We start from the raw sequence: 25,198 nt of genomic DNA on the forward strand, positions 1-25,198 counted from the left end.
ACCTCAGGGGTCTGATTCTCCTGCCTGCTTGAGCTTGCACTCTTGGACCCCCTCTGACTTTGCAGCAGTGCAAAAGGATGGAGAAACTTTAAAATGAACAACCCCCTGCCCCTTCAAAGCATTAGCCTACACATCTCCCATTAGGAGAGCTGGCATTTCGAAATTATATTAGCTCTCCCCATCTGATTTTCCATAACTCGTTGCTATGAGCATTGTATTATCCAGGCAAACAACTTGTGTTGCTGGTCGGTACGTGAAACGGCCCGGAATCCCTCGTTCCAAACACACGGCGGATGCTGACAGGCTGGCAGTGCCGACTGTGCCCCGTCCATGGCTGCCCTGGGCAGCTGCGGGTCACCCAGCACAGCACTGACCTGGGCAAGCAGCTTGTTTATCAAATGGCACCAAGGGAAACGGCACAGAGGGAAGTTTCATCCAAAGCACCCCGGGGACCACAGGCATGAACGTCACATCACTGAAGGCTGCACTGATGTAAACAGATTCAGACCTATGAACGCTCAGTAAAAGATTGATATAATTATGTTCTGCTGTCTCTGCTTGAAGTCAATGGCCTTGCAATGTGCACCTTTGAGCATGCTGGGAGCAACCAGCGTGGTTATTTGTGTTGGTTCCAACAAAACCTCTTCCTGACTCCCCTTGTGACATCCCAGAGCAGCCCTACTCAAACAGAAACTTTCAATATCCTCGTAAAATAACTGTCTTTTAGGAGCTGGACATCCAAACCCACTAATTTATTTGCAAATCTCCGCCATAAACAGGAGTGAAGCTTGAACTACACAAGCAAGTCTAATCTCCCCCAGGTACAGGGCAGGGTATTTGGTCATGGACAGTTAAGGTAACTTTGAGAACATTTAGCAAAAAACATCCTACAAGGAATGTCTAAAACTGCGCATCCCTACAGAAATGTTGAAAGAGGGCTCCATGCCTTGCCCTTTCTCAGACAGAAATATTTAATAACTCCTAGTATCCAAAAATCAGCTGCTGTGTGCTCTGTTAACCCCCACCTTCTCAAGCAAGGACACCTCACCTTGCTGTTGCCTCTTGTGTGAGCTCAGGACTAGTAGCATAAAGGAGGCTGTGCCAGAGGCAATGGAGAGAGGCAGAGTTTGGCACCTCTTTTGAATCGCCTCATGCAGGAGTTTCACCCTGGAGAGGCCAGCTGGGAAACTCAGCAGCATCAGACTGTCTTCCCCTGAAATGCCTCAGTTAAAGGGTTGATAATCAGAATCACCTGGTGCCCACAGGGATCTGAAGGGGATTCGGAAGGGATTGCAGCCCTGCCTGCACCGGGCACTGGTTGCTGCCCCTGGGTGCTCCTCAGTGTGTCTGCAGGCTGGGCCTCCTGTTGCTCTGTGTCTCTTCAAACCATGAACTGGGGGCAAAAGCAGCAGCTGGGTCAAAACGCTCTTTTGGCCAAGATCAGCAAGTTCCTGAGGGGTATAAAAACATAGTCTGAAATGCTTCTGACAATTTCTGTGTGACAAACCAGACTCAAAAACCTGATCTGGGCTGCAACCCTCTGTCCTGCTGTCTACAGGCTAAGCAGGCTTTAAAATCCTTAAAAACACTGTCTCTAGTCTCCTTCCCTGCTCCAGTGCTACTTGGCCTAATCTGCACTCAGCACAGGGTGGTTGTGAGGAGGGTTTAGACATAACCTGAGCCAGAAGGAGCTTCTCCAAAGCTAGGCCAGACACCAGGCGCTGCAGGAAGGGAGAATCCTGATCCCCTAGGATCAGGGGCGCGCAGCTCATTCCGCATCTGTCCTGGGGGGCAGATGGATAAATAGGCAAATGAGCTCTGGGCCTTGCTCGTGTGCAGGTCCTCCTGCAGCAACAGAATTTTGAAGATAGTCTGAAATGCACAGGAAAATGGGGATGAATTGTGTGCCGGAATTATTTCCTTGCTTATCTGGGGCATTATTTTGCACAGAACTTTGAAAATTTGGAAGGTTTGAATTTAAGTTTGCCTTATTTTGTTTAAAATTGAGTTGGGAAGAGATTGATCTACAGTTCTAATAAGTTGCTCTTAGACTGAAGTATCTATGCAGGGTTGTGCACTGGGACAGCTAAATAGAAATTTTGGCAAAGACTGATCACCTTAAATGACAGACACTGTGCTCCTTCCCTCACCACAATGAAAAGATGCATTGGCAGAACCTGTTAATACCTTGCAAAGACAGTAAATGACTTCTTGATGAGAAATCCAAAATACCCAATGCTCTTTAACACACCCTTGGTGAACTTGCTCAGCTGTCCAGGCATGTCCTGCCTTTCTGGAGGTGCAGGAGCTGCAAAAGCAGAATCAGTGGATATAAGAAACAGAAGGGAACAAATGAATATAAATTTACAAAGGCAAGAGGTCGCAAGACAATGCAGGTTGGGGCTGCAAACATCTCCTGCCATGAAACATCTATTGATACCTTAAGCATAAACCTGCCCTCTACTGGTCTTGGGCCTTTGGTAACAAAAACCAGGAGCGGAGGTTTGCAAAGCAGCTGCGGTGTTTGGATCACCCCTTGCTCACCACCTTGAGCTCTGTGCTCCTCAAGCCCTTTGAGCATCTCTGCAGGGCTAGATGTCCTCCCAGGACCTCAAGGGAATAAGTTGTGTGAAAGATGTGATCTGCTGGGACTCGGTCCACAGCAGGCCTTGGAGGGAAGCAGTTTTAGCAAAGGGGAGCACAAACAGCTAATTTTCCAACAAGACCTTTCTGGCTGGGGCACATCCTAAAATCTGCCCTGCATTTGTGGGGGAGATGTGTAGCCAGCTAGAAGCTCAGGCAGCATTTGTCGTGAGTTTGCTTGTGAGAAGCAGGGGAAAAGAGCTACGTCACCCAAAACAACCATCACCCCAGGGAAGACGCCCTCCCACTCCTGATGTTCTCATCTACTGGGGCCTGCAAAACCAGACAGCCTTTTCTTGCAAAGGGAGCCCAAGGTAAATGCCACTTGAAAACCTCTGAGGTGAAGGAAGGGCTTGTCCTCTACCTCTGTGAGGATGCAGAAGCAGCTGCTGGGCTTCTTCTTTCATCCCATTTGCTGCCCAGACCGCTGGGTTTTCTTTTGCGATGTCCTTGGGGCCTGTGTCTCTGGAGTGCAGCGCCCTTGTTGCTGGCTTCTCTTTGCCTTTCTCCCCATTCTCCAGTAGGAACATAAAATCCTTGGCAAAATAGCTTATACCAAATTCACCTGGGGGAAGAAACTCCAGGTCACACTGGTGGGAATCAGCTACATCTCCAGGAACACGAGCAGAGACGAAGCTCAAGTGGAAAATAAGTGGACTGATACCCACAGTGTCTGGCTGATCTAAGCATCAGTGTGGTGTCTAACACCACACAGGGCACCTGAGCTTATAAAGCTGCTGTTTAGGTCCTGGGGCCTATATTCCCTAGAAAGCTTTACCATGCCCACGGCAGGGGATGAGAAGGGACCTCACATATTCCCCATAGGAATTCCCAGAGGGGAAGCAGTGCACAGGGGGCTTCAGGAGAGGCTATGGAGGATGGGACTTGAGTAATCCTGTCTGTTCCTGGAACACAGGGGGGCCTTTTGTCCAGTATGACCCTCTTAGCACCTCTTACCTTCCCTCAGCAGAGGATCATGCAGACCTACCTGCTCCTCACTTGCAACCACTTACTTAGTCTTTGTAAAAAGGAGTCTGTGTCCATGTAGCCACGGCAATAAAACCAGTCCAGAATCTGCAGGGGAAAGCTCAGGGTCAGGGCAGAGCAGCCTCCTGCAAGGGCCTTGGGACTCAGGGTACCTATAGAAGCAGCTCACTTGACGTGTGGGAGGCACAAAAACACACAAGGCGCGGTAGATGTTGGCTTTTGATATTTGCATGAGAAAACTGGAGACTTGGAGGAAAAGAAAGGCAGTTGGATTTTCTCTGGGACAGATATCGTACTCGCCCGTTAACGGGCACACCGTGATCGTGGCCTCGGTCACGAAGCTGGCCTGCCCCATGGCGAATTCCCCATCGATGTAGCGCTAGGAGAGAAAATGAGGAATGCTGAGTGTTCCCAGAGAGATGAGGGGGGGGTCACACAAGTGGGATGAAGACAGGGTTTCCTCCCCTCTAGCCCTAAATAGGAAGGGTCTGTGGAAATTCCTCCTCCAAAGAACAACCTTGTCCACTGCTCTATGTTCTCCAAAGTCTACACTCACCCGCTCCTCCCATCCAATTAAACAATTAGTATTTAATGAAATGAGAGACAGGTGCAGCAGGAAGTACTCAAGCTGACCCCATGGACAGGTAGATGCTCTTGGGGGTAGGTGAGTCCCATCTTCAGCACGGTCAGGCTGTGGGACACCTGAGTTCAGTTCATCCCCCTGCAGACACCACCAAGCAACTTCGGTGGCGAACACTGAGGTACAAATGTCCTTCTTGCCACCACTGGTGGAAGGACACACAGGGACCCCTTGACCTGACCTAGGACAGGGTCTTCAGACAGGAAGGGTACTCACCACCCCGTGGTACAAAGGAGGGATAAAGCCAAAATACACCGGGATGAAGCAGCTGCAGATCACAGCCTGTGGGTGAGACGGAAAGCAGGAGATGAGCAAAGCACCACGACAGTCTCCTGCCTTTGGAAACGGCAACTCGTTGTCAGAAGACATTGGAAACGGCAGCTCCCTGTTGCAGACTAGACCTCATAAAGCACAGCTAGGTTTTGGGAAGGAGGAATGTAACTTGGAGTCTGGGCAGGCTTCTCCCAGAGCCATGCAGTAAATCACCCCCCTTCCCGCACGGGCACCGAGGCTGCTCGCACCTGAATGATGTCCTCCTTGGAGGCAAACTCCGAAATCACCACGTTTTTCCAGTCAGGCACACGGGTGAGGACAATGTGCAGCCTCCCAGAAGCCAGCTGGTGGGCATTTGTGGGAAGATATTTATTTAAGCAGATCCTTAAGCCATGAAGGGCATTTATTCGAGATGAATAATACAGGCAGTTAGTGTCTTTCACAGTACTGAAGAACGATGGCAGCATCTCATCTAAAGACAAAGCAAAGACAAACGACCATGACAATGTATTATTACTATGTACTTTCCACCTGGCAAAGATGCATTTTACCGTGATGGTAAATATTCATGAAGATCCATTATATTCATTAGTGCTGGAACTCTTACAAGTGGACTTAGATTTTCTAAGGACGTTCAATATTGCATCAACTAGGTATTGGTTTATTTTTCATTTCTCTCCATTCCCCCTACAAAATTCTCTGTATAACATGTCTTCTCGTTTGTTCTGCATCTCAATGTACTTCTGAGCTCAGAGGATATAATTTTCCTTATAATTCATGGTCCTTTCCACATTCAGTATTTTCTTTCCTGTGTTTTAGGAATCTATCAAAACATGAAGTGCCCTGTTAAGCACTTCTGTTTTTGATATTAGGTATATTTTCCCTTGACTTGAATTAACAACATGCAATAATTTATTTTGTAATTGTATCTAGCAGATTTTCTCTGCAGAGTTAATCTATTCGTGTTTTCCAGTCTTGAAGTTAATGAAGTAAAATTCTGAGGAATTAACCACTGAATAAAGAAAAACATTCTAAGTAAAAAAATATCCTTTGCAAATCTGCTGCTTCCAGACATCTGACCTCTCTGGACACACAGAACAAATGGAAATGCAGAACACTTACCTATGTCACACTCACACACTGCCAATGCAGCTATAAATGACCCTGAAGAAACTCCATAGATCTTGGATGCAGATTTCAGTATTTCGGGTGACAGTTCCCCCAAAGCCTTCAGCACTCCAGCTTCATAGATTATCATGAAACCACAGCCCCTGAACAGAATAGAGAAAGGTCTTTTCTCATTTCTGTTTCTCTTCATCATCTCTGCTCACACCAAGCACTTGAGCTGCAGGAACAGGGCTGCCCAGGACAGATTTGGAGGTCTGTCCACAACACTAACACTCAGCAAGAGCTACACTGGGTTTGTTCCCCGCATGCTCCTGTTTCTGGCCTCTTCTATTGCTTCTTCCTCTTTCTGTTGCTGCTTTATACCTGTTTGAAATACATCTGTATGCGAAATATCCAGGAAAAAAAACAACAGGAGTAGGTGCGGTGAGCTGTCTTTTAATGCCTAAAACCGCTTATTAAAATAAACGGTCTACGTTGCAACGTTCCCAAGGTGTTTGCACCTTTGCAAGTTTGCAGCACAGGGAAAAAAAAAAAAACCTATCACCCTGTATACAAGTTTCTTACAAGGTGCTGTTCAAAATTTTATCAGGTCACATCTATCCCTGGGCTACCAAGCCCTATCCTGGGGAGTAAAGTTGCAAAAGGCGAGGGGATTATTAAAGAAACCCCAATCCAGGTTGTTCACTTAGTTTCACAAATTCAGGGTTCAAGTTTGCTTGCAAATGCTGCAAATCTAAAGTCCAGTTAACAATTCCTGGCTTAATTTGCTACCTAAATGGTTGAAGTTTATTGACCTGTTGGTCTGAAAACAGTCTAAAGGGGAAAGAAGCATCTCTGATGTACAGAGTCATCTGTTGATTATCTGTTACAAAAACGTACAGACTTCTTGGTGTTGCAGCCATGTGACACATTGGGAAATTGCTATGTGGAAAAGCAGCACTGAAACCCAGGCAGAAGCAGCTGTCCTGCACAAACAAGGATGCTAACTTCAACAGATGGGGAAAAATTCCCCAAAATGCACAAAAATCTCCCCAAACTCTGCAGGACAAAGGCTTCATAAACCTTCCAGGACGGGCGCTCTGCCTCTCCCTGCGTGTTGATGCAGAGCCAGGGGGGAGTTTTGTAGTCAGGTCTAGTGAGTAACCCTGATGTTCGCATGGCAGCGTGTGCTGGACACTCTAATGCCCAGGACCCCTAAAATCTTGTCCTTTAGCCCACTATTCATGTGGCCCCAATTTCATATGGGAGCAGAACCCATGGCCACCCAGCTCCACCCAAGAAACAGGCCGCTAAGCTCCTTACAAACACGTTGCATGAGCACTGCTGATCCCCCTGCAGAGCCAAAGGGGAAGGCAAGGATGGATGGAGGACTCGGGGAGGAACAAATACGTTAGATGCCAGTGAAGTAAACACAGTGGAAATGAGCTTTAGTCTAACCTTTAGCATAAATAACTCTTAAGGGTTGCACTGAGAAGAGTCAACTCTAGATGCTGCTCTGAGTTATTTATGGGGTGCTCATGGCACGTGGAGTTTGAAAGCCACAGGAGAGCATGCAGGAAGCTTGTGAGATAGAGCAAAACTGAGCCCCAACTCCAGGACAAGGGAGAAAACCCCAAAATATCCCCACTGCTCCTTCAAACTTGCCTTCAAGCCCTCTTCCCCCACATCAACAGCTAGAAATGTGAAATACTGCTGCACATATCAACGTGAAATGCTACTTTCCAAATGCAGCTGGACAATTAGGTTGCTCATACCACAAGCCAAACACCTTAGCCTGGCCTTTCTGGTAATGTGCTTTGCTCTCTGCAATCACATCTCTGCATTATTGAGAAAACCTGTAAACCCACTTGCTTTCACTCCTTACCCAACCCTCATCTCTTCAGCAGGGCTGGCAGTGCAAAAAAAAAAAAACCCCAGCTGACCTCCATGCAAGTGAGCCAGATGGCCCAAGTGGGAATGGAGAAATCCTGCTGGGGAAATGTAGGTTTTTATGGCCCCTCTTTGCCCATAGCAGGAGGGGATGCAGAACTCATGCATCCCTGTGCTTTGTCCTCTGCTTGAAACCTGCTTTTTAATTTTTAACTAAACCAAATGCCCGTGTGCTGCTTGGCACATTGTGTGTCCCTCACCTAGGCCTCCTTGGCCACCTCTTGGTTGGTCACCTCAGCTCTGGAGAGGAAGCCGAGCACAGGGGCAAATCTGCCATCCCGGGCGAGCAGCTGGAAGCAGCCCTTGAATCAAAGGGAAATCAACGCGCATTCAAATGAACTAAAGTGTAGGGCAACGACTGATGAAAGCAGGGTCTGCTATCAAGGGAATTAAAAGGAATCAGGAACCCACCCTACAGCCAACTGAGGTGAAATGTGCATCCCAAAAAGGGTGGAATGAAATGGTGCATCATAAAAATGGCATTTTTCACAATCTTAGGAATTACAGCTACCCCTTTTCAAACACTGCGCCAAGGAGGAGCCATGCTCTGCAGGAGGTATAATAAGGACAGAGCAGAGAACATCATGGGTGCCCAGAAGTTATTTTGGTCCCTCGAGGTGGCATGTTTTAGTGCTGAACTGATCTTAAACCAAAATGTTTCTTTCAAAGATCTTCCACGATGACCAAACTAGACCTCTAGCTGCAGCATTCTGGGAATCGAGCAGCGCTCCTAGCCCACATGTGGTTTCCGATACGCGTGTCATCTCGAGAAAGACACTTTGAGGAATTCATTTCTATTTCTTCGTGTTTCTGACAGACAATGAATCACTTTAGCACTCTGAATCACATGGGCCGGTTGACAGATCTCAAGCACTGCCACACACCTTGACAAACACAGCAGACGTGGCGCGGATGAGCTGGGCTTTACCTAGCCACGAGCTGCAGTTGCTCTTGCTTCCCACATGAACCACTGGATGTGCAAAAACACAGTCGTCTGTCACAGGGGAAAAACAAAAAGACAAATCACATCCTGGATGTTTGCACACTGAGCTATGCATAACAACACCCGCAGACAGCAGGGTCTGGATACTCTTAAGCGCCTGGAGGAAGTTTTTAGCTGATCAGGATGTTTGAGGCTTGAGGTAGAGTCCTAGGAAGGGCTGAGCTCAGCCAAGCTGCACAGACTCACCTCCTGAAACCCCTTTTCAGCAGGCTACACTTGTAGCAACACTAGTTGCTGACCAAAAAATACTACGATGGTTGGAGATCCTTGTCAGTGACTATTTGCAGGACTGGGAGTATTTTGAAGCTGCTGATGTAAAAGTACTTGAAAAATATGTTTCTGAGTGCAAGCTGTTGGGCTGCTGGGGTTTGCCAGAAAAGAAAAGCTCCTGCAAGACTTCCAAAACAGACTGTTTAGGGTCTGTTTTCTCTCTAGATATCATCAAAGATTAGCCCAGGCTGGATTCTCCACTCAGATTTGGGGGAGTTTTGCTCCCTCCAGCCACACGCCTGCCCCTCTTCTATGATACCTGCTTCAGCACATGGCCCAACACAGCCAGGAGATGCTACCTAGGAGCCACAGACGTCTTTAGGGCCACCTAAAAGCTGTGGGGGTTTCTGCTGGAGCAGCTGCAGCTCCTTGTACGAGGCATAAATAAGGCCCTTGGGTTTAGCTCCATTCAGAGGGAAGTTCACTTAAATTCCTGCAAGCTGAGAACAAGACACTCTCCCCAGCTAGTAATATTTTTCACGTTTTTTTCCAAGCCTGAGGCCCAAAGGCACAAGCTCTTGCTTTGGCTTTGCATTTACATCAGAAACACTCCTCCAGTGCCCCCAGGATTCAGCAGCCTGGCCTTTAACCTGTCTGTATCCTGCTCCTCAAGTACAAAGACTGAACTGCATCATCCTGCTGCTTCTGGGAAGAATCAGAAGCCATCTGCAACGCTGCAGGATCCAAAACATTTAGGCATTGTCTGAAGAATTAGGCATTGCCTTCAGCTACATTAAGAGACAAAAGCTAAGGACAGAGGGGAAATCACTGTGGAAATTCCAGCTAATGGGTTTATTTCAGGTTGAAATCTGCTCATGTAAAAGATTAATTTATCTTGGTGAAAATCTATTTACGGCACTTTTTTTTTTTTTGGCCTCCATAAAAGCTTTTTCTTTTTCCTCTTAGCACTCAGTGCCTAAGGTGATTAATCAAGGAGTTTCCCTGGCACCTCCCTGGCCACAGCACCAAGTGCATTGAAATAGAAGCACGAGACGAGGCGCGTCCCGAAGAGCAGTCTGGGCTCGCTCATGCAGGGGGAAACGCTGTCTCCCAGCGTGGCTACGTGTCACACGCAGCCCATGCGCCCTGTCCATGCCAGTGCCACATAACATACAGCTCCGACCTGGAAATGCCAAGTCTTCTCGCAGCAAAGGCTGACGCTGGGCTCGGAACACGCTCCCATCTGCCCGTCCTCCTCCCGCAGGGCCTCGCCGCAGGGCTGTGGCACTGAGCCGCCGGGGTGAGCAGCTTTCGGGGACACAGCACCAACGCTAAGAGCTGCCTGCCAATAACTGCTGACAGGGAGCACCCTCTTGTGGCTCCACAGGGCCTTGGAGCCATCGTGCCTCAACTTCCCTTCCAGGGCCAAGGATAATTCACTCCGCAGACTTCTCAAGCCAGCGCGGTTCCACCGCAGGGCAATTCACAGCCCCCAGGCTTTACCCTTTCCGCCTGTGTCCCCAGGCTGTGGTCTGGACTCCCTCATGTGACTGGATTTAACTCTTCCTACTTTGAACCGCCCCCATCATGGACTTTCTCTGGAGCTCCTAACTCCTACCAATAGCAACAGCAAACCCTGCTCCCCGTTCAGTCAGTGTTAGCCACCTAGTCCTCATCCAGTGAATTAAAAACGCAACCCTAGAGAGCAAGATGGGCGGTTTCCAAGAAAGCAAGTTAATCCCCAAAGATGTGTTTTGCTACTTTCATTGTTTTGATGAAATGTGTTAATCAGAGAAAGTAATCCAAACTGTTCTACTGCAATTAGAGTTTTTGCTTTTGAATAGCAATTACTTAAGTAGCCCAAGTCAATACCTTCAGGTCCATCCCTGACTTGAGGTCACCAGTACCTTGCACTGACAAGTTCCAGCCTTTTGTCACATCAGCCTCCAGAGCAGCCAAAGAGCCAGGTCTAACTTTGAACCAGGCACCTGGGAGCTGCTCCTAAAGCCCAGGCCAGGGCTACAGGGTAAGAAAACATATAGCACAGTCAGAAGAGTTTCGGTTATATCAGAGCTGCCTGTGCCCAGGTGTGAACTCCGTGACATAAAACCTGGCACGGCACCGGTGACAAGTGCCCCTCACTGACACAGGACACTGAGCCCTCCTTTGCCCTCTGTGCTTCAGTCATTAGAGCCACCCAGAGCTGCGAGAGCTACCGGGGAGCCCTCAGGGCCGTGCGGGCTGCCCAGTCTAGCAGGGGGACCGGAGTTTCCCCTCAACAACCTCCCCGGGGGGCCCGGTAGCCCCAGGACGAGCGACGCGGGCTCTGCCCTGCACCAGCCGCTCGCCCTCGCCTCACGCAGCGCGGCAAGCGGCGCTGACGTCACACCGCCAACACACCTCTGTACCTCGTTTTTTTTTTTTCCCCCTTTCCTTTTCCATCCTCAGGCCGTCTCAACCAGCGGAAAAAAATAAAAATATGCCATAGAGAAAATAAATAATAATTAAAAAAAAGAAGAGGAAAGCGCGTTTAACAATTCCTGCGTACGCATGCGCACAGCTGGGCTTGGCCGGGCCCGCCATGATGGAGAAGGGCAAGAGTGAGGGCAGCGAGGCCCCGCCCCCTGGTGCAGTTATAAAAGGCGGGCGGGCGGGCGCGCGCTGCAGTGAGCGTCGTGGGGGCGGTTGGGGAGTGTGGGTGTGAGACGTGGTTAATAACATCTTATTAAAGGGAGTTCCCTTAAACGCTAGGCAGTAATCACTGTGCAGTGAGGTGTAGCTGCTTCTCATGGGGAAACAGCAAAAGCTGTAAGGGAAGATACTTAAGCCAAAAAGGGGCTTTTGGAAGCTGAGTGTCAGCTAATGGTGTCTTCCCCATTCTGGGCATATGGTCACTTCTGCTTGTCTTGTGGTGTGATGCTCCAGGGTGAAAGCGCCAGTGAAGGGGGAAAACACCCTGCATGGGTGTTAGGAACTTCTCTTTCTCTGAGCTGTTCAGCCTGTTCAGTGCTCAGTGTTTGCAGCCTGTTAGGTAGGAGCAGCAGTGAAGATACTTAACAGGAAAGCCTAGAATCGGCTTTTAGAGTCTTTAAGTGCTTTAGGCTTAAATACAACGCTGAGACCTCGGCAAGCAGATGGTCCAACCGCCCTCCCGCCTGGCTTGTTGGAGCTGGTTGGGCTACAGGCGGCCGGGGGGCTGTCTGGGAGCGGCGGTGGCGCCGGCTGGCGCGCGGCTCCGGCTGTGCGGCTCCGGCTGTGCTCCGCCGCGCCGACTGTTGTCTGCAGGGACGCGGCCGGTGTCGCTGCAAGCAGCACCTGGCAAGGGCAGAGCTGAAGCAGTAAAAAGGGGCTCTTGGAAGGACATGGGCGCTGTGCAGTGTTGTTCTGCCGTTGGGGTCGGCGATAAAACGCTGTGTTTTAAGGAGCTGGCCTCTTAGACTGGGGAAAACTACCTGGAGGGGCTCGAATGGGAGCTCGTAGCAGATCTGGGCTGCTTAAAGCTTGGCACTGAACGTGCTCGGGAGCCCGGTGGCCACGAGGTGGCTGCGCTGCACGGGTTTGGTCCTGCGTCATCCTGCCAAGCCAAGTGATGGGGCTGGTAGCGGGCTGGGCAAAGCACCCAGTGTCTGGGAAGGGTAGAGGGGGCTCCAGGGAGTCTTTGGCATCTGCTCTCTGTTATTGTTGTGGCTTGGGTGGGTGACTGGCTCTTCTGGTCCCCAGGGTGGGACTTTCTGGGCCTAGATCTAACTGCCTGCCTCAGTTTCCCCCTTGTAAATGGGAGGAATGTGCAGCCTGTGGGCACAAGAAAGTGGGTTTACAGATTTACAGAGGGGCTAAAGGATCCCCGTGCTGTTCACATGGCAAAAAATGCTTCTTCTGGACAAGAAAACGAGTTGGTGATGAGAGGGCAGCACGGCCGGGTTTCTGGAGGGACACAGCGAGCCAGGAGACCTCCCTTTTTCTGCCTGGCTCTTGGTTTCTACATGAGTCACATCCCTTCTGTCCCTATGTACAGCCAGAGGGAAAGATGGGGAATTTAGGTGTAAATCTGCTCCGTGCAAGTATGGCCCTCCCTGGCGCACGGCTTGGATCGGAGCCCAAGCTCCCTGCTCCTTCTGGCCAGGGACCTCTCGCTCGCTGCAGCGTCGCGTGTTCCTAAACCACCGAATCCTGGGCTCCCACCGTGACAATGCTCGGAAGAGGGTCCTGAAGAGGGGAGGGAAGGTTGTACCCTGCACCGCGCTGGCCTGTGAGCGCAGGGAGTTGTGAGGAGAAAGAGCAGACGCGTGTGCGAGTCCTTGGTCATGGGTGGATGGATCTGCCCTTGGTTCCCCAGAGCCTTGGGGCAGCCCAGGGCTGGGGTGGATCAAAGGAGCTGGAGTTTGGTCACGACCAGCTGTGGAGGAGGGAGATCTTCTGCCTCGGGGCTTTTAAGTGATCAATTAGAGTAATAAACCAGGCTGAGCCCCATGCTGGCTGTCACCGAGCTGGTAGTAATGCTCTTTCTGTGGAGGAGGAGGGTGATGGTCCTTAATGCTTTTCATTCAAGCCCAGGAAATCTCTGCCAGGCTGAATTAGGGCCAGTCACAATCTGTTTGGGTCTCTGCCCTGAAAGCCAGCAGCATGAGCAGAGGGATTTGTAGGAGCTGCAGATGCCGCCGTAGCCCTGGATTTCTGCAGAGCTTCACAAGAGGGCAGAAATCGGCTACAGGAAGCGTGTGCGGCTCTCGGAGCCTGACAAGGACTTTCTGATGGAAAATTCTTGGGGCTGTTTTGCTTTCAAGCAGAAACACATTGCAGATTTGCCGGGAGAGCTGCCGCAAAGTCGCAGCAGGGACTGTGAGCAGCAGAACCATCCCTGCCACGAGCACCGTTGTCGCGGTGTTTGTGCATTTAGCATCAGGTCTTGTCACCTGATGTCACCTGCCCTCAGCCCTCTGGCTCCTGGGGGGTGTACAGGGGTCTGGGTCTGTTCACAAACGGTTATTTATTCCAGATAAAAGTGGGGAAGGGGGAGCGAAGCTGGGGAAGGAGGAGGGCATGAATTCCAGTGTGTGGGAGGCTTGCAGCCCTGGGCGCAAAGGGACAGGGAAGGACTTGGGGACACAGCGTGTCAGAGTGTCCCAAACGGAGGTCACCCAGAGCGGTGATAATCCTGCGTTTTTGCTCTCTGATAACCACCCTCGTAACGATTCCATGGGGAGAAGTGGGGAGAAGACGGCGCTTTGGGACATGCTGCTTTCGCTGGGTCCCGATGGGCCCAGGGCTTCTCGGGGGTTCCTGCCTGTGCGGTGACTTGGGGAAAACCGTGATGACTCAGAGCAGGAGAGCGATGCTTGCCCAAGAGGGTTCCCGAAAGCGAGGGAGCTGCGCGAGGAATTAGTGTTTGCAAAACTGAAACCTTTGCACGTACAGGAAAGCGCCTGTGCTGCCGTAACCTGTGCTCCTCTAGCTCCTGGCGGGGAATCCAGAGCGAATTGCACCCCCATCCAAGAAACCGTGTTGAGGAAACTGAGGCACGGAGCAAGGCAGGGACCTTGGTTCTGCACAACGCGAGAGAGCTGGGAGAGGAGCTCCAGCTCGTCCCTCCTTCCAGGCCTTGCTGCAGTTGTGGTTCCTTCTCCCAAAGCTGGGAGCTACATGAGCTCCTTCCAAAGGGAAGGAGCCCTGGAGAGCTGAAAGCTGCCCCTTTCCCAACAGCCTTGTTGTACCTTTGCCTCGAACTGTTAGACTACAAGTCTCCATAGGGCTGGGATGGGCGTTTGGGGGGGATCTTGCTGCTCTTTCTCCATTTCTGGGGCAGAAAGGAGGACGTAGAGCTGTGCATGTGTGATATTTAAACTCCAAAGTCTCCCTAAAAAACAATGCTGTTTTGATGGAACCTGGCCATTCTGTATGATGCAGGTGGCCCACAAGGAAAAGGCCGAGGAAACGCAGCAGGGAGTGAGCTGGGCTCATCCCGCAAAGCGGAGCCTCAGCTCTTAAGCCCTTGTCTATGAAGTGGGATTTGCCCGGGACGCTCATTCCCCAAGCCAGATCCAGGGCTGGTGACAGCGGGGCCACCAGTTTCCCGTTGTGGTGGCTGTAACCTGGAGCTGGGGCTGGCTCCCAGGTGATGACTTCAGGAAATCAATGCCGGAGTGTTTAGACGACATTAAAGAGCGCTTTCACTTCTGAAGGTTTGCTTTTTTAAAAAAGGTGCTAAAAATAAATCTTCAGTTGTAAAGCAAAATAAAAACACTGCCATCCTTCATTCCGTCTATTCCACAGTAGCTGGCATTCTTTCGACAAAGCTTAAAATAACCGTAAACAAACCCGTGCAAATAAACGGGTGAGTCATGTTTGTTAATGCGCGATTAGGAGTATTGCTCTTGGCTCCGCGCTGCGACGTCGCAGGCTCCCGCTCTCAAACGGAGCAGAGGTTGCTGGCAAGACCGGGGGAAGGAAATTTGGGACCTTTGAGCTCCGGGTTCTTCTGAACAAGGAGGTTTTAAAGCAGCGGCTGCTGTTTGTTTATTTGTTTTTGCAGTCCTTGGCATGGCTGTGGTTCGGGCTGTCAGTACTAATTAGGCTCGCGCCCTGCTTGTCCCATCTGTAAACCTGGGTCTGAGGGTTTAAGAGGGAGGTTCACTCGAGGACTCGTCTCCAGCGCCTGGATGAGCTGTTCCAGGTCCTGCACCGCTCCCTACAGCCGTCCTTATTCTCTCCTTACAGCCGTCCTCTGCGCGGGTTGAGAGAGGAAGAGGATGGTGCCAGCGTTGCTCTTCCAGAAGCTGCTCCCGGCTTCGTTGCATGGGGTCCATCCTCTGCCCCTTGGCCACGGCGGCTCAAGGAGTTTCCCCTCGGGAAGGGTGATTTTTGGGGGTAGCTTGAGCGGCTTTGGGAGCGGAGGGCCAATACGGCCACCCTGATGTGACGGTGGGGCACGGATTGCCCGCCTGGCACGTCCGTCAGCAGCAAAGGGATTCCCTGGGACTGAAGCCATAGGAATATATATTCCATATGGCCTTGGAGCTGGCAGGGATGCGGGTACATTGCGAACCCACTTCCTTGGGAGGAAAAGGAGGCAAAAAGAAGCCCCCCAAGCCCCGAGTGCTGTGGCTGGTGCTGACAGCGTTAGCGTGGGCTCCCCGGCACGGCTCGGCCCGGTGAAGTCGTTAACCGAGAAGAGCATCTCTTATTTCTAAGGAGAGCAGAGCGCTCTCGTGTGAACATCACGCGGGGCCTCCCCCCTTCGCCCTTCGTTTGGGCTCAGCTCAAGCACATTCCTGGGCGCACAGCAGAATGGAGCATCCGCAGCTCCCGCTCGTTATCTCCACTGTCTCCAGGGGCTTAAGGCTTCTCTTTGTGCCCCTGTCCTTGTGCTTTTTTATTGCCAGTGTGCGAAGGGTCAGAGCGCCGGGTTTCGTGCTCATCCCGGCGCCACGGACGGGGTCGGGCATGTGGTGCCGCCCGGAGTTTCTGCAGCAACTGGAAACTGCAGCTTGAAATCCCCTGCCCGGGCTGGCTGTGGGATGCAGTGGCACCAGAGCCAGCGTCAGGGAAGGTCCTGATGCTTTCCAGGACGAGAGAGCTCAGCAGGACCCGCATGTCCCGCATAGGAACGGGGCTGCCTGCCTTCCCCTGCCGCAGGAAACTGGAAAGCAGAACTTTGTTTTCAGCAGAAGCGCCCCAAGACACGGCGGTTCCTCTCTGCCTGGCGCCAGGTTCTGCTTCAGGCCTCAGCCCTTCGGCTGGTGGCGGCTGGCGGAGGCTGCCCGAGCCGTGGGGACTCCCTGCTCGGCTGGGGACTCGCCCGCTCGGGAGGCCGCAGTGGCCTCTCTTGTGCCGCCGCGCGGGGAAGTGGCAGAGGGGGCCGCGCTGCCACCTCCATCCGTGTAAACTCATCCCTGCGTTGCCTTGATGCCAGCAGGGCCGAGCGACTCCTTCCTCCCCTTCCTTCAGCTCCACGAGCAGATGGAGGAATCTGGACGCGGCTCTTCCCGAGGAAGCTTGACCCTCGTCACGGTCCTCTTGCTTCCTTGATGCTGTTTTAGCTGCTTGCCTGGCTCGTGGCTCTGCTGGGCTGCTTATTTTCTCCTTAAAAAGCAGAAATGACTGTTTGCAAGGAGCCCTGAGCCCTTTCCCGCCCGTCGCTCCGCGGACGCGGCGTTCGCTCGTCACCCTGGCTCCTGCCTTGGCTCCCTGGCAGCGCGCAAGGTTATCACATGTGACAACCTTGTCACCCCTCTCATAAATCACACGCCGGGGCGGTATCAGTTGTGCTTAAATTCACCGAAGACAGTAAATGACCCATCTCTCTATTTAAGGCTTTGTTTTTTGGAGACAGAGCAGTCTTGCTGTTAGAAATCCCTCTCTGGGCTGTTTCTGCTCACCTCGATGGGCAGCAGATTCCCCGCTGCCGCCGCGGCCCCGCGGGAGGCTGGCGGGGTGGCCGCGTGCGCGGAGGTGACGCGGCCCCGGGCGGCTCTGATGAGCTTTGGCAGCGCAGCAGAGCAGCTCCCAGCTCCTTCCCCAGCCTTCGCTTTCTGCTTCACGTGGCTTGGGTGGATTCTAACCCAGAAATGACGGTGGTTGGAAGCCTCGGTGACAGCAGGGGGGCGGGGTGGTTGGGGTGACTCTCCGTCCCCGCTCCGTGATGCTCCGGGCTCGGAGCGGCTCCGCTGCGGGGGCTCCTCTGGCTGTTGCAGCCTGGGGCACCGCAGCACCGGCTCTCATGAGGACCGTGATCTGGAGGGCTCAGCTCATTCCCACATCCCACTAATCCCGCTGCCAGTGCTACCCTACAAGAGAGGCAATAGGTGTCCGTCCCTGGGACAGCAGAGCCTGGACTCCAGCCCGATGGAGTCCAAATCCTGCTGCCCAGGATGGAGAAACTCCCTGGAAACCCTCACTGAGCAGCTCCCGCCTCAGACAGACAAAGCAATTACCTGGGTGGCTCTTTGCTGCAGAGACCACCTGGTCCTAGGTGTTTCCGTGGAGCACATTTTCTATAGCTGGGAATAGCGGGTGGCAATTTGGGAACATAAAGGGGCCAGAAGCCACCAGCTCCGACGAGCCTGGATGGGGAGGGTGAGCGATCCCGTGCACTTGTTGCATGGGATCCCATGGGATTATCCTGTCCCGGAGCTGGCTGCGGGGTGGTGAAGGGAACAGCAGAGACGGTGGCTCTGTCCTTGCTGGATCACGGTGACCCGAGAGCGGTGACAAAGTCCTCGGTGTGACAGAGTCACAGCTCCAGCGCCAACCTGCTCGGTGTTGCCCGCGCTCCCCCCGCTGCGCGCGGCCGTTGAGGTAGGAAATAGAGCAGAAGGAATCGCGGGCAGCATGTGGCCCTGCTAAAGATAGCGCTGCCGCCCCGGCCGAGGAGCGCCCGCATCCGCGGCGGCTCCGCGGCCTCCCTTGGGAACGGCCTTCCCGGCGCCCTGGGAAGGTGCCAGGCCCGGAGCTCCCGGCACTTGGCTTCCCTGGACTGGGAACCGTGTGCGCGGAGCACAGGAGCGCGGGCGCTGCGTGGCAGCCTGGCTGCCACCTGCGTCACCGCACTGACGCGCGGCCTGCGATGGGGCCACGTGGCACCGCGATCGGCTCCGAGGCTCCCGAGCGCAGCCCCAAAGTGCTTTGCCGGGGGGAAGAGCTGGGTTTCCCTGGCTCTGCTCGTAACGAGCTGGGGATTGGCACCGTGCGGGGATTCCCTTCCTGCGGGGAAGCCCACGGAGGCTGCCAGGCTTCCGGAGCAGATGTAGGAGCCGAACCCAGGATTCCCGTGGGGCTGTTGGGTGCGTCAACGCGGCGGAGTCCCCATATTGTCCTGGGCTGTTCCGCACCCTGTTTTGCGCTGATGTCTGCAGACTCTGGGCTTGGGGGGAGCCCAGCTGTGGTTTGGGGCTGTAGAAATACCCCACGAAGAGCCACATGGAAGATGCGGGTGACCCCTCCTGCCAGCACTGTCAGCCCCCCTGGCTTTGCTCTCCCTCCTTTGCAGATCCCCGATGCTGCCATCAAGACACTGGGGAGCGAGAGGAAAAGACAGGCGCTGTACCTGGGAAAAAACCTCCCGTCAGGTCACGTTAACGCGGGAGGAGACGTTGCCGCCGGCCTGGAAGGGAAGTGCAGGCTGGGGCTGCCTCTCCGGGACGTTGCGACCGCTCCAGCGGGATTTGCTCTCTTCGGAGAGCACCAGGAACAGGCCTGGCTGCCCCTTTTGCTGGCTGAGAGCTATGGAAAAGGGGCTGCTTAACTCAGACTGAGCCTTAAATTCGCATTTGTACGGAGGGATGGCGCCTGTAGCCTTCGTGCAGCTCCCTCCATCCTCCAGACGCTCCCTCCAGGCTCCCTTGTCCGTCTCCGGATCGTAGTGATTCCCCTCCCCTGCTCCCACCCAGCTCCCTGGAGCTGCTCCGCAGCTCCTTGCCCTGTTTTCCATCTCCATTGGCTCTGGAATACAAACACGCTGCAATAAAACTGCATTTACCAGGGATTAGCACAGCTAATCCCATAAATGTGGTTTTATTCAGTTATCGGAGGCCAGGTGGCATGTAGTGCTCTCCGCTCCGTCCCCTGAGCTGCACGGAAGGCTTTGCAGGTCCCCCCAACAATGAAAAGGCAGGGAGAAGAGCACCTTTTGCTCGTCCTTTTAACACTTTTTTTTTTTTAACCTTTTTGCAGGGTTATTTACAAGTCCTTATTTTGCTAAGCAAAAGAGCAGAAGTCCCAGTTTGGGATCCTAGATCAGCATCCCCCTTTGCTCCTTACTCTTCCCCCTTGAGCAGCAACTTGCAGCTTTTTATAGGAAATCCAAGAGCAAAAATAAACACGGCCACGCTGAGCATGAAGTCACCCTCGCCGGGGCTTTTAACAGCGTCCCGCAGCACCGCGTGCCCCCGCTGCAGCACTGGGCTTCATTGTCCGCTTGTTTTCGCTCCTCACCTAATATCCCGCCCCGAATTCCCGCGGAGGAACAGCGGGAGCGCCGCACAAGGAGCCTTCTCATGCCTGGCACATACCTTTCCCCATCCCGCTGTGGACATTGGCAACGTGGGGGGAAAAGCAAACAGAGCAGCCGAGGTCTGTGCGCCACCAGCCTCTGCTTTTGCCCCCCAGACATCATAAACTCCGTCTTTACAAGCTCTTTTCAGTACCCAGGACCAGCATGGAAGGTCTTTTTATTTATTTCCATGCACATGCAATAATTCGGGTTGCAGACATGTGCGCATTGCTCCTGGGGCTGCAGTTTAGCGGGACGGCCGCCTCCGCCGTCTCCTTCGCACCACGTTCACGCCTGGAAATAGGTCTGGAAATTGGGAAAAAACAACAACTCTCTGCTGGTTGCACCTTAAAATAGAGGCGTGCTGGTGCGTCACCCGCCTGCCATCACGGCCTTGGCCCCCGGGCCTGGCGGCTGCATCGGGAGAGGATCCTGGTGCAGCTCCAGCGGAGAAGCTCCGGAGGGTCCGACCATCCTTGTGCCGCCTCACGGCCACCCCTGTTAGGGGCTGCCTGGTCCTGGGTTTAACCGTGGGGCTCCACTTTTCGGAAGGATTGTCCCTGTATACAAGCCGAGCGTTTTGTCTCCGATGTCCCCACTAAGGACAGTGCTACGAGCGCTGAGGAGGTTGGTCGGATGCAGCTAGTCCTCGTGCAGTGGAAAAGCAGGGCTGGAAGGGGCCGCTGGTGAGGGATCATATCAGCATCCCGTGGCGCAGAGGTGCAAGAGTCATTGCTCTCGGGGAAGAGCATCCTTCAAATTGCAGCTGTGCTTGGGAAGAGGGAATTAAAGCCCCCATATTGTTCTGTTATTGCCACTGCAGCGAGGCTCGCACCCGGTTTTCCGTGCTTTCCTGCTCCCTGGGGAGCATTATTGTAGTAGCAGCACTACTTATAGAGAGGTTTTATTTCCTTTTATTTCCCTTTTCTCCCTGTGTCTTCATGGGCAGCTCAGGCCGAGCCAGGGAGCCTCAATCCCAGGGCTCAGACAAAATGGAAATGCCAGAAACGCCACCGAGAATCCTCAGCTCCTCATCCCAGGCTGTCCATGATGCTCCTGGGGCAGGACCTATCCCGATTTGGGGTTTTGAAAAGAAAAAAATATGGGGACAGGTGAAATTGTGAGCCCCAGGGCAGGTTTTTAAGGCACTGCCGATGCCAGGCGTGTGCCTGCGGGACTGGAGAAATCCCAGAAATCCCAGGCAAGCTGCCTGACTCCCAGATGGCGAGTGTGGGAGAGCTGTTGCAGCTGCGGGTCAGCAGGGCAGGATAAATAGAGCAAAACAGAGATTATTAGGCAAAAGGGAGACAGCAGGGATTAATGCAAGAAGCAGGAAGGGTTTGGGCACTGCCGAGCGTGCTGGGCTTGGGCGATGCACCGAGGCCGAGGGATGGGGGACGTTCCCAAGCTTCAGCATCCAACAAAACTGAGGGCAGCAAATAGACAGTTGAACTGATGGTGAACGGCGTTTGCGCTGGGCCTTGCGGGTGCTAAAGCGGGGTGAGAACCCGACTCCCACGGGTGACCTCAAATTTCCATGCGGGACTGTGGGGTTGGCTCCGAGAGGTGCTGCGTGCCCTGCTGCCATCTCTCCCTCGCTGCTTTGCAGAGATAAAGTTCCCTCCCCGAGCAAAATTGCATCTTTTGTTCATTGCAAATGAATTAATGAAAGAATTAATACAGAGCCGGGCTAAGCTGCCTTTCTGAAGCTCCATTCGTAGGCTCAAGGGCTAAAGGACTTGGCAGCAAAATGCTCCTCCCCATCTCGTGGCCTCTTCGTGCTCCATTTCTGGGTTATTTTGAGCCTGGATCCTAACATTCGTGGCTAGAAGAGCGTCTTTCCCAGTGGCTGGTAGGAAGATAGGGCTCTTTTGGGGAGCAGCTGTAGGATGTAGCTCGGCAAACTCGGCCATGGGATAAAGGCTGAGAAAAATGTAGAGGAAACATTGTGCTGAAGTCAGGTGTCATGTTAAAGATCTCTTTGGACCAGGACAGGAATTTCTGGCAGCTCTTTCCAGGGGCCTTAGCAGACATTTAGAAGAGCTCCTGGCAGCAAGAGGTGGCTGCTAGAAAACCCTCCGAGTTTCCTTCTCAACTCTATTCGAGATTGCCCATGAATTCATTTTAATTTTATAACCCTGTAAGGCCTTTGGAATCCACGTGTTTAATCCCAGTTTGGGCTCCCAGAAGGCATCTGGTGCCGCCTCTCCTCCCATCCATTCATGACAACCCACGGCGGAAAGGAGAATTAATGGCAGAAAAGAGAATTAATCAGGCGGCTGCTAGGGAGGAAAAAAAAAAAAAAAAGCTTTTTATCTCTCTAACAGATGCCGAATTTCTTGCCGCACCCAAGATAGGCTGGAAAACATGATTAGGCTGGAGGGGAGAGGCGTCACCCGTGTCCCCATCCCCTCTTGCCCACATCTCGGGCTGCTCTGCCCAGGAATGGTGACATCCGTGACCTGCTGTAGGGACAGGGAGCGTACGGGATGCGTAGGGTCTTCCATAGTCAGGATCACGATGTCCACGTATGCTGGGCTCTGTCACCTTCAGGGTCCTGCTCTGGGGGAGATGTGTCATCTTGCTGGGGTGGTCGTGGTGCGGAAGAGGTTGGACGGTGCAGCAGGACCTCACGGTTGAGATTAGAGCACAGCTGAGCAAGGCCAGGTCTTCTGGCTGATCCACCTCCAATGGGCTCTGCCATCCCGGTGCCCTCCAGAAACCCTCCGAAACCATCCGACACCCCAACTGCTCATGAGATTTTGGAGGAGAGATGCATCTCTTGCTGTCTCTGCTCAGCATGTGGGCTAAAACGTCGCTTTCAAGCAGAAGACCAAGGTCTCCTGTCCTCGCCAGCGACCCAGAGCTGGGGCTAGTGGGAGAGGGACCCCAACCCAAGACACTGGCAAGAGCATCCAGTCTGTTTTCTGGTGCCTCTCCTCCACCTCATCTTGTGCTTCCCAGGAGAAGAAGGGGGAGAAAGCAGCAACTGCAAAGCAGGATTTGGTTTCGGAGCAAGATTTGCATTCAAAAGCAAAGCGGGAGGGAGCGGCAGACAAAAGGAATAAGGTCAAAGCAAAGAGACTTTCAATCCTGTGCGGGGAGAACTCTGCTTTCTGGAAGGTTTTCTCAAGTTTCCCCGTCCCTTTCTCGCTATCTCCGGGCTGTTAATAATTCAGTGATTTATATTGCAGCCAAACCTGGCGTTTCGGGGGGGTTGAGGTTATTTCTGTTTGCAACGACTTTAGCGGATTAACGAGCACTGCCTTTTGAACCAAAACGAGCCCGTTTGCGGAATTAAAGTTTCATTAACAGTCGCCGCTCCCTGATTTTTTTTTTCATGCATTGGTTTCTAATCAAGTTGCTTAATTTATTTCTTGGGGGGAAGGGAGGGCAGAGGAAAAGGATGGCAAGGCTCTTCCGGCGGAGCGTTTTATTAAGGGTGAGCAGTGAAAGAGAAGCAGGCGGTGAGTCAGCATCCTCTGCCGCCCGCCGAGCTGTTGCTGGGGTGACTGGCGCAGGTGGCAGCGCGGGTGCGTCTCGCTGCTGTCCCCAAGCTGGACCAGGACCTGCTTGTCCTAACACATAAATCCCGGGCACCAACTGGTGTCCTGGAAAGGCAGGGAATGCCGAGGTGCTCCCGTGTGAGCAGCCATCGGTTCGGGTATCCCGGCTCAGCGAGCAGGCTGTGCGGGTGCTGAGCACCGGCTCCGCGCGCTCCCCGCGCAAAACACAACCGTGGATTTGCTGCGTGTCTGCAAGCCCTGGTCCCTCCGGAAAATAACGCCTGGCTCAGGCGAAGGGCAGCAATTTAGCCCTCAGCGCAGGTGCTTTGGTCTCAAAGAACTGCCAAAACCATCGGGGATTGATTTAACCCATGAGAACGGGAGGATGGGGATGCAGTCCTGCTGCTCCCGGGGGAACGGGGATGCTCCATGGCTCTCCAAGAAGCCCTTCCCAGCCCTAGGGGCTCCCCATCACATTAATTGCGTGGATGCTTTTGCCGCGGGTAATGAAAAGGCAGATGTGCGGTTAAAACTGCTCCGCCGATGCAATCTTATCCCTTAATGGCAAAATAACGGCGAGCTGCCGCCGCATGGATATCGCTTTGCCGTCCTTGCAGCGCCCCGGAACACGATCCCCATTAGGGCAAAATTTTCATTAACGATGTTTGGCCAGCTTAATCCCACCCGATAATCACATTTTTTTACGGCATTAAAATAGGTCTAACTCTATCCTGAGCTGTAACCCCTGGACTCCCACAGAGCTGGCCAGGATTTTAGGATGGAGTCGCTGAGCATGATGCATTTCCAGTGCATTAAGATATTCCTGCTGCTGCCTTAGTGCTGAGAGGTTTCCAAGCCCGGGAGATAAAGAACGGATGATTTGTCCCAGATTTATCAATGGAGGCGGCTGCTCATTCAAGGATGAGAGAGGAGAGATTCCCACCCCAGCATCTGCCGGGATGGCGCTCCCGGATGGAGACGGGGGGGTTCCTCACCCGGGGGTGCTGCGGGTCCGGGTGGGAGCTCAGCAAGCCCGGAGGGCTGCTCAGAAAGGGATGTTTTCCTGGGATTCATGTGTGTTCGGGATGTGGTCGGTGGGAGAAAGGATTTAATCCTGCTCCTGTGATTTCTCCCAGGAAAATATCTGGAATAAACCGCTGCGATTATGGAAGCACTGCTGTCTCCAGTGAATATTCCTGGTGTAAAAGCAGCCTTGTGCCCGATGACAGTGGTTTATTGGCAGAATTCCTGGCAGGCAGAAAGAGGAGAGCCGGGCGAGATGCAAGGGAAGCGCAAGAGTTAACAGTGAGCCCGGGCTGAGCTTCCTGCCCTGTCCCAGCCGGGAAGCTGGGAGATGCTCCGGGCTGGAAGGGAGCAGCTTGCTCTCCCTGGGAGCTTGTCCTGGAGATGAATTCCTACAGGAGGGACAGGGCGAGGAGATGAGGATGAGGGTTTGGATGAAACAGGACTCAGTGGATGGGGTTTAGAGCCAAGGATGGAGGTGACAACCAGGGACAGGTACCATGGCAGGGTGTCCCCAGCACCGTCACAGGAGACCATCTTCGAATGGCTGCAATTTTCCTGCTGCTGTGGGAAAAAGCAGGACATTTTCCTGCTGGTCCTGATGTCCAGAAAAAGCACAGGGAATGCTTTCCGAAGCTGGAATGCAACCGTGGGAGCAAGGGCTGTGCCCAGGCTCGATGCCACGGAGGATGCCCACCTTGCTGGCGGGCTCCCTCGTGCCGCCCCGGCATTCCCGCTGCGGAGCCGACTCTCTCGGCAACGTTTAGCGCTTGGCTCCTTTTCCAGCTTTGTGTGTTTTGTGCAGCTTGTTGCTAATTCCAAGGATAAATAAGTTTGATCTTTTCAGCTGTTTCCCTCTCTACCTTCTG

General features: G+C 53.0%; 1 protein-coding gene and 1 long non-coding RNA gene across 2 annotated transcripts in view; one reads left to right on the forward strand and one right to left on the reverse strand.

The window, feature by feature from the left end:
* Positions 1-25,198, forward strand: part of LOC148595876 (uncharacterized) — a 355,837-nt gene that overhangs the window by 143,200 nt on the left and 187,439 nt on the right. The window lies entirely within an intron of this gene.
* Positions 1,339-5,876, reverse strand: LOC148595878 (omega-hydroxyceramide transacylase-like). The gene is made up of 8 exons (XM_088539815.1): positions 5,666-5,876; positions 4,792-5,015; positions 4,487-4,552; positions 3,800-4,009; positions 3,657-3,717; positions 3,008-3,208; positions 2,188-2,308; positions 1,339-1,393 (listed from the first exon to the last, which is right to left on the reverse strand). The coding sequence occupies exons 1-8, from the start codon at positions 5,862-5,864 to the stop codon at positions 1,339-1,341; spliced, it is 1,137 nt and encodes a 378-aa protein (XP_088395941.1). The 5' UTR covers positions 5,865-5,876.

This window comes from Tinamus guttatus, unplaced genomic scaffold (genome assembly GCF_059628265.1).
Source record: "Tinamus guttatus ecotype Peru unplaced genomic scaffold, ASM5962826v1 Tinamus_guttatus_pri_ptg000049l, whole genome shotgun sequence".
In the NCBI taxonomy this organism is placed as follows: domain Eukaryota; kingdom Metazoa; phylum Chordata; class Aves; order Tinamiformes; family Tinamidae; genus Tinamus; species Tinamus guttatus.

Bases quoted from the DNA above. Each gene is read 5' to 3' on its own strand.
- LOC148595878 (XM_088539815.1), bottom strand. From the start codon at position 5,864: ATGATGAAGAGAAACAGAAATGAGAAAAGACCTTTCTCTATTCTGTTC. The intron at 5,016-5,665 runs GTAAGTGTTCTG...CTTTGTCTTTAG, and splicing joins AGTGTGTGAGTGTGACATAG to ATGAGATGCTGCCATCGTTC. The intron at 1,394-2,187 runs GTATTAACAGGT...TTTTGCCCCCAG, and splicing joins TCATTTACTGTCTTTGCAAG to TTCATGGTTTGAAGAGACAC.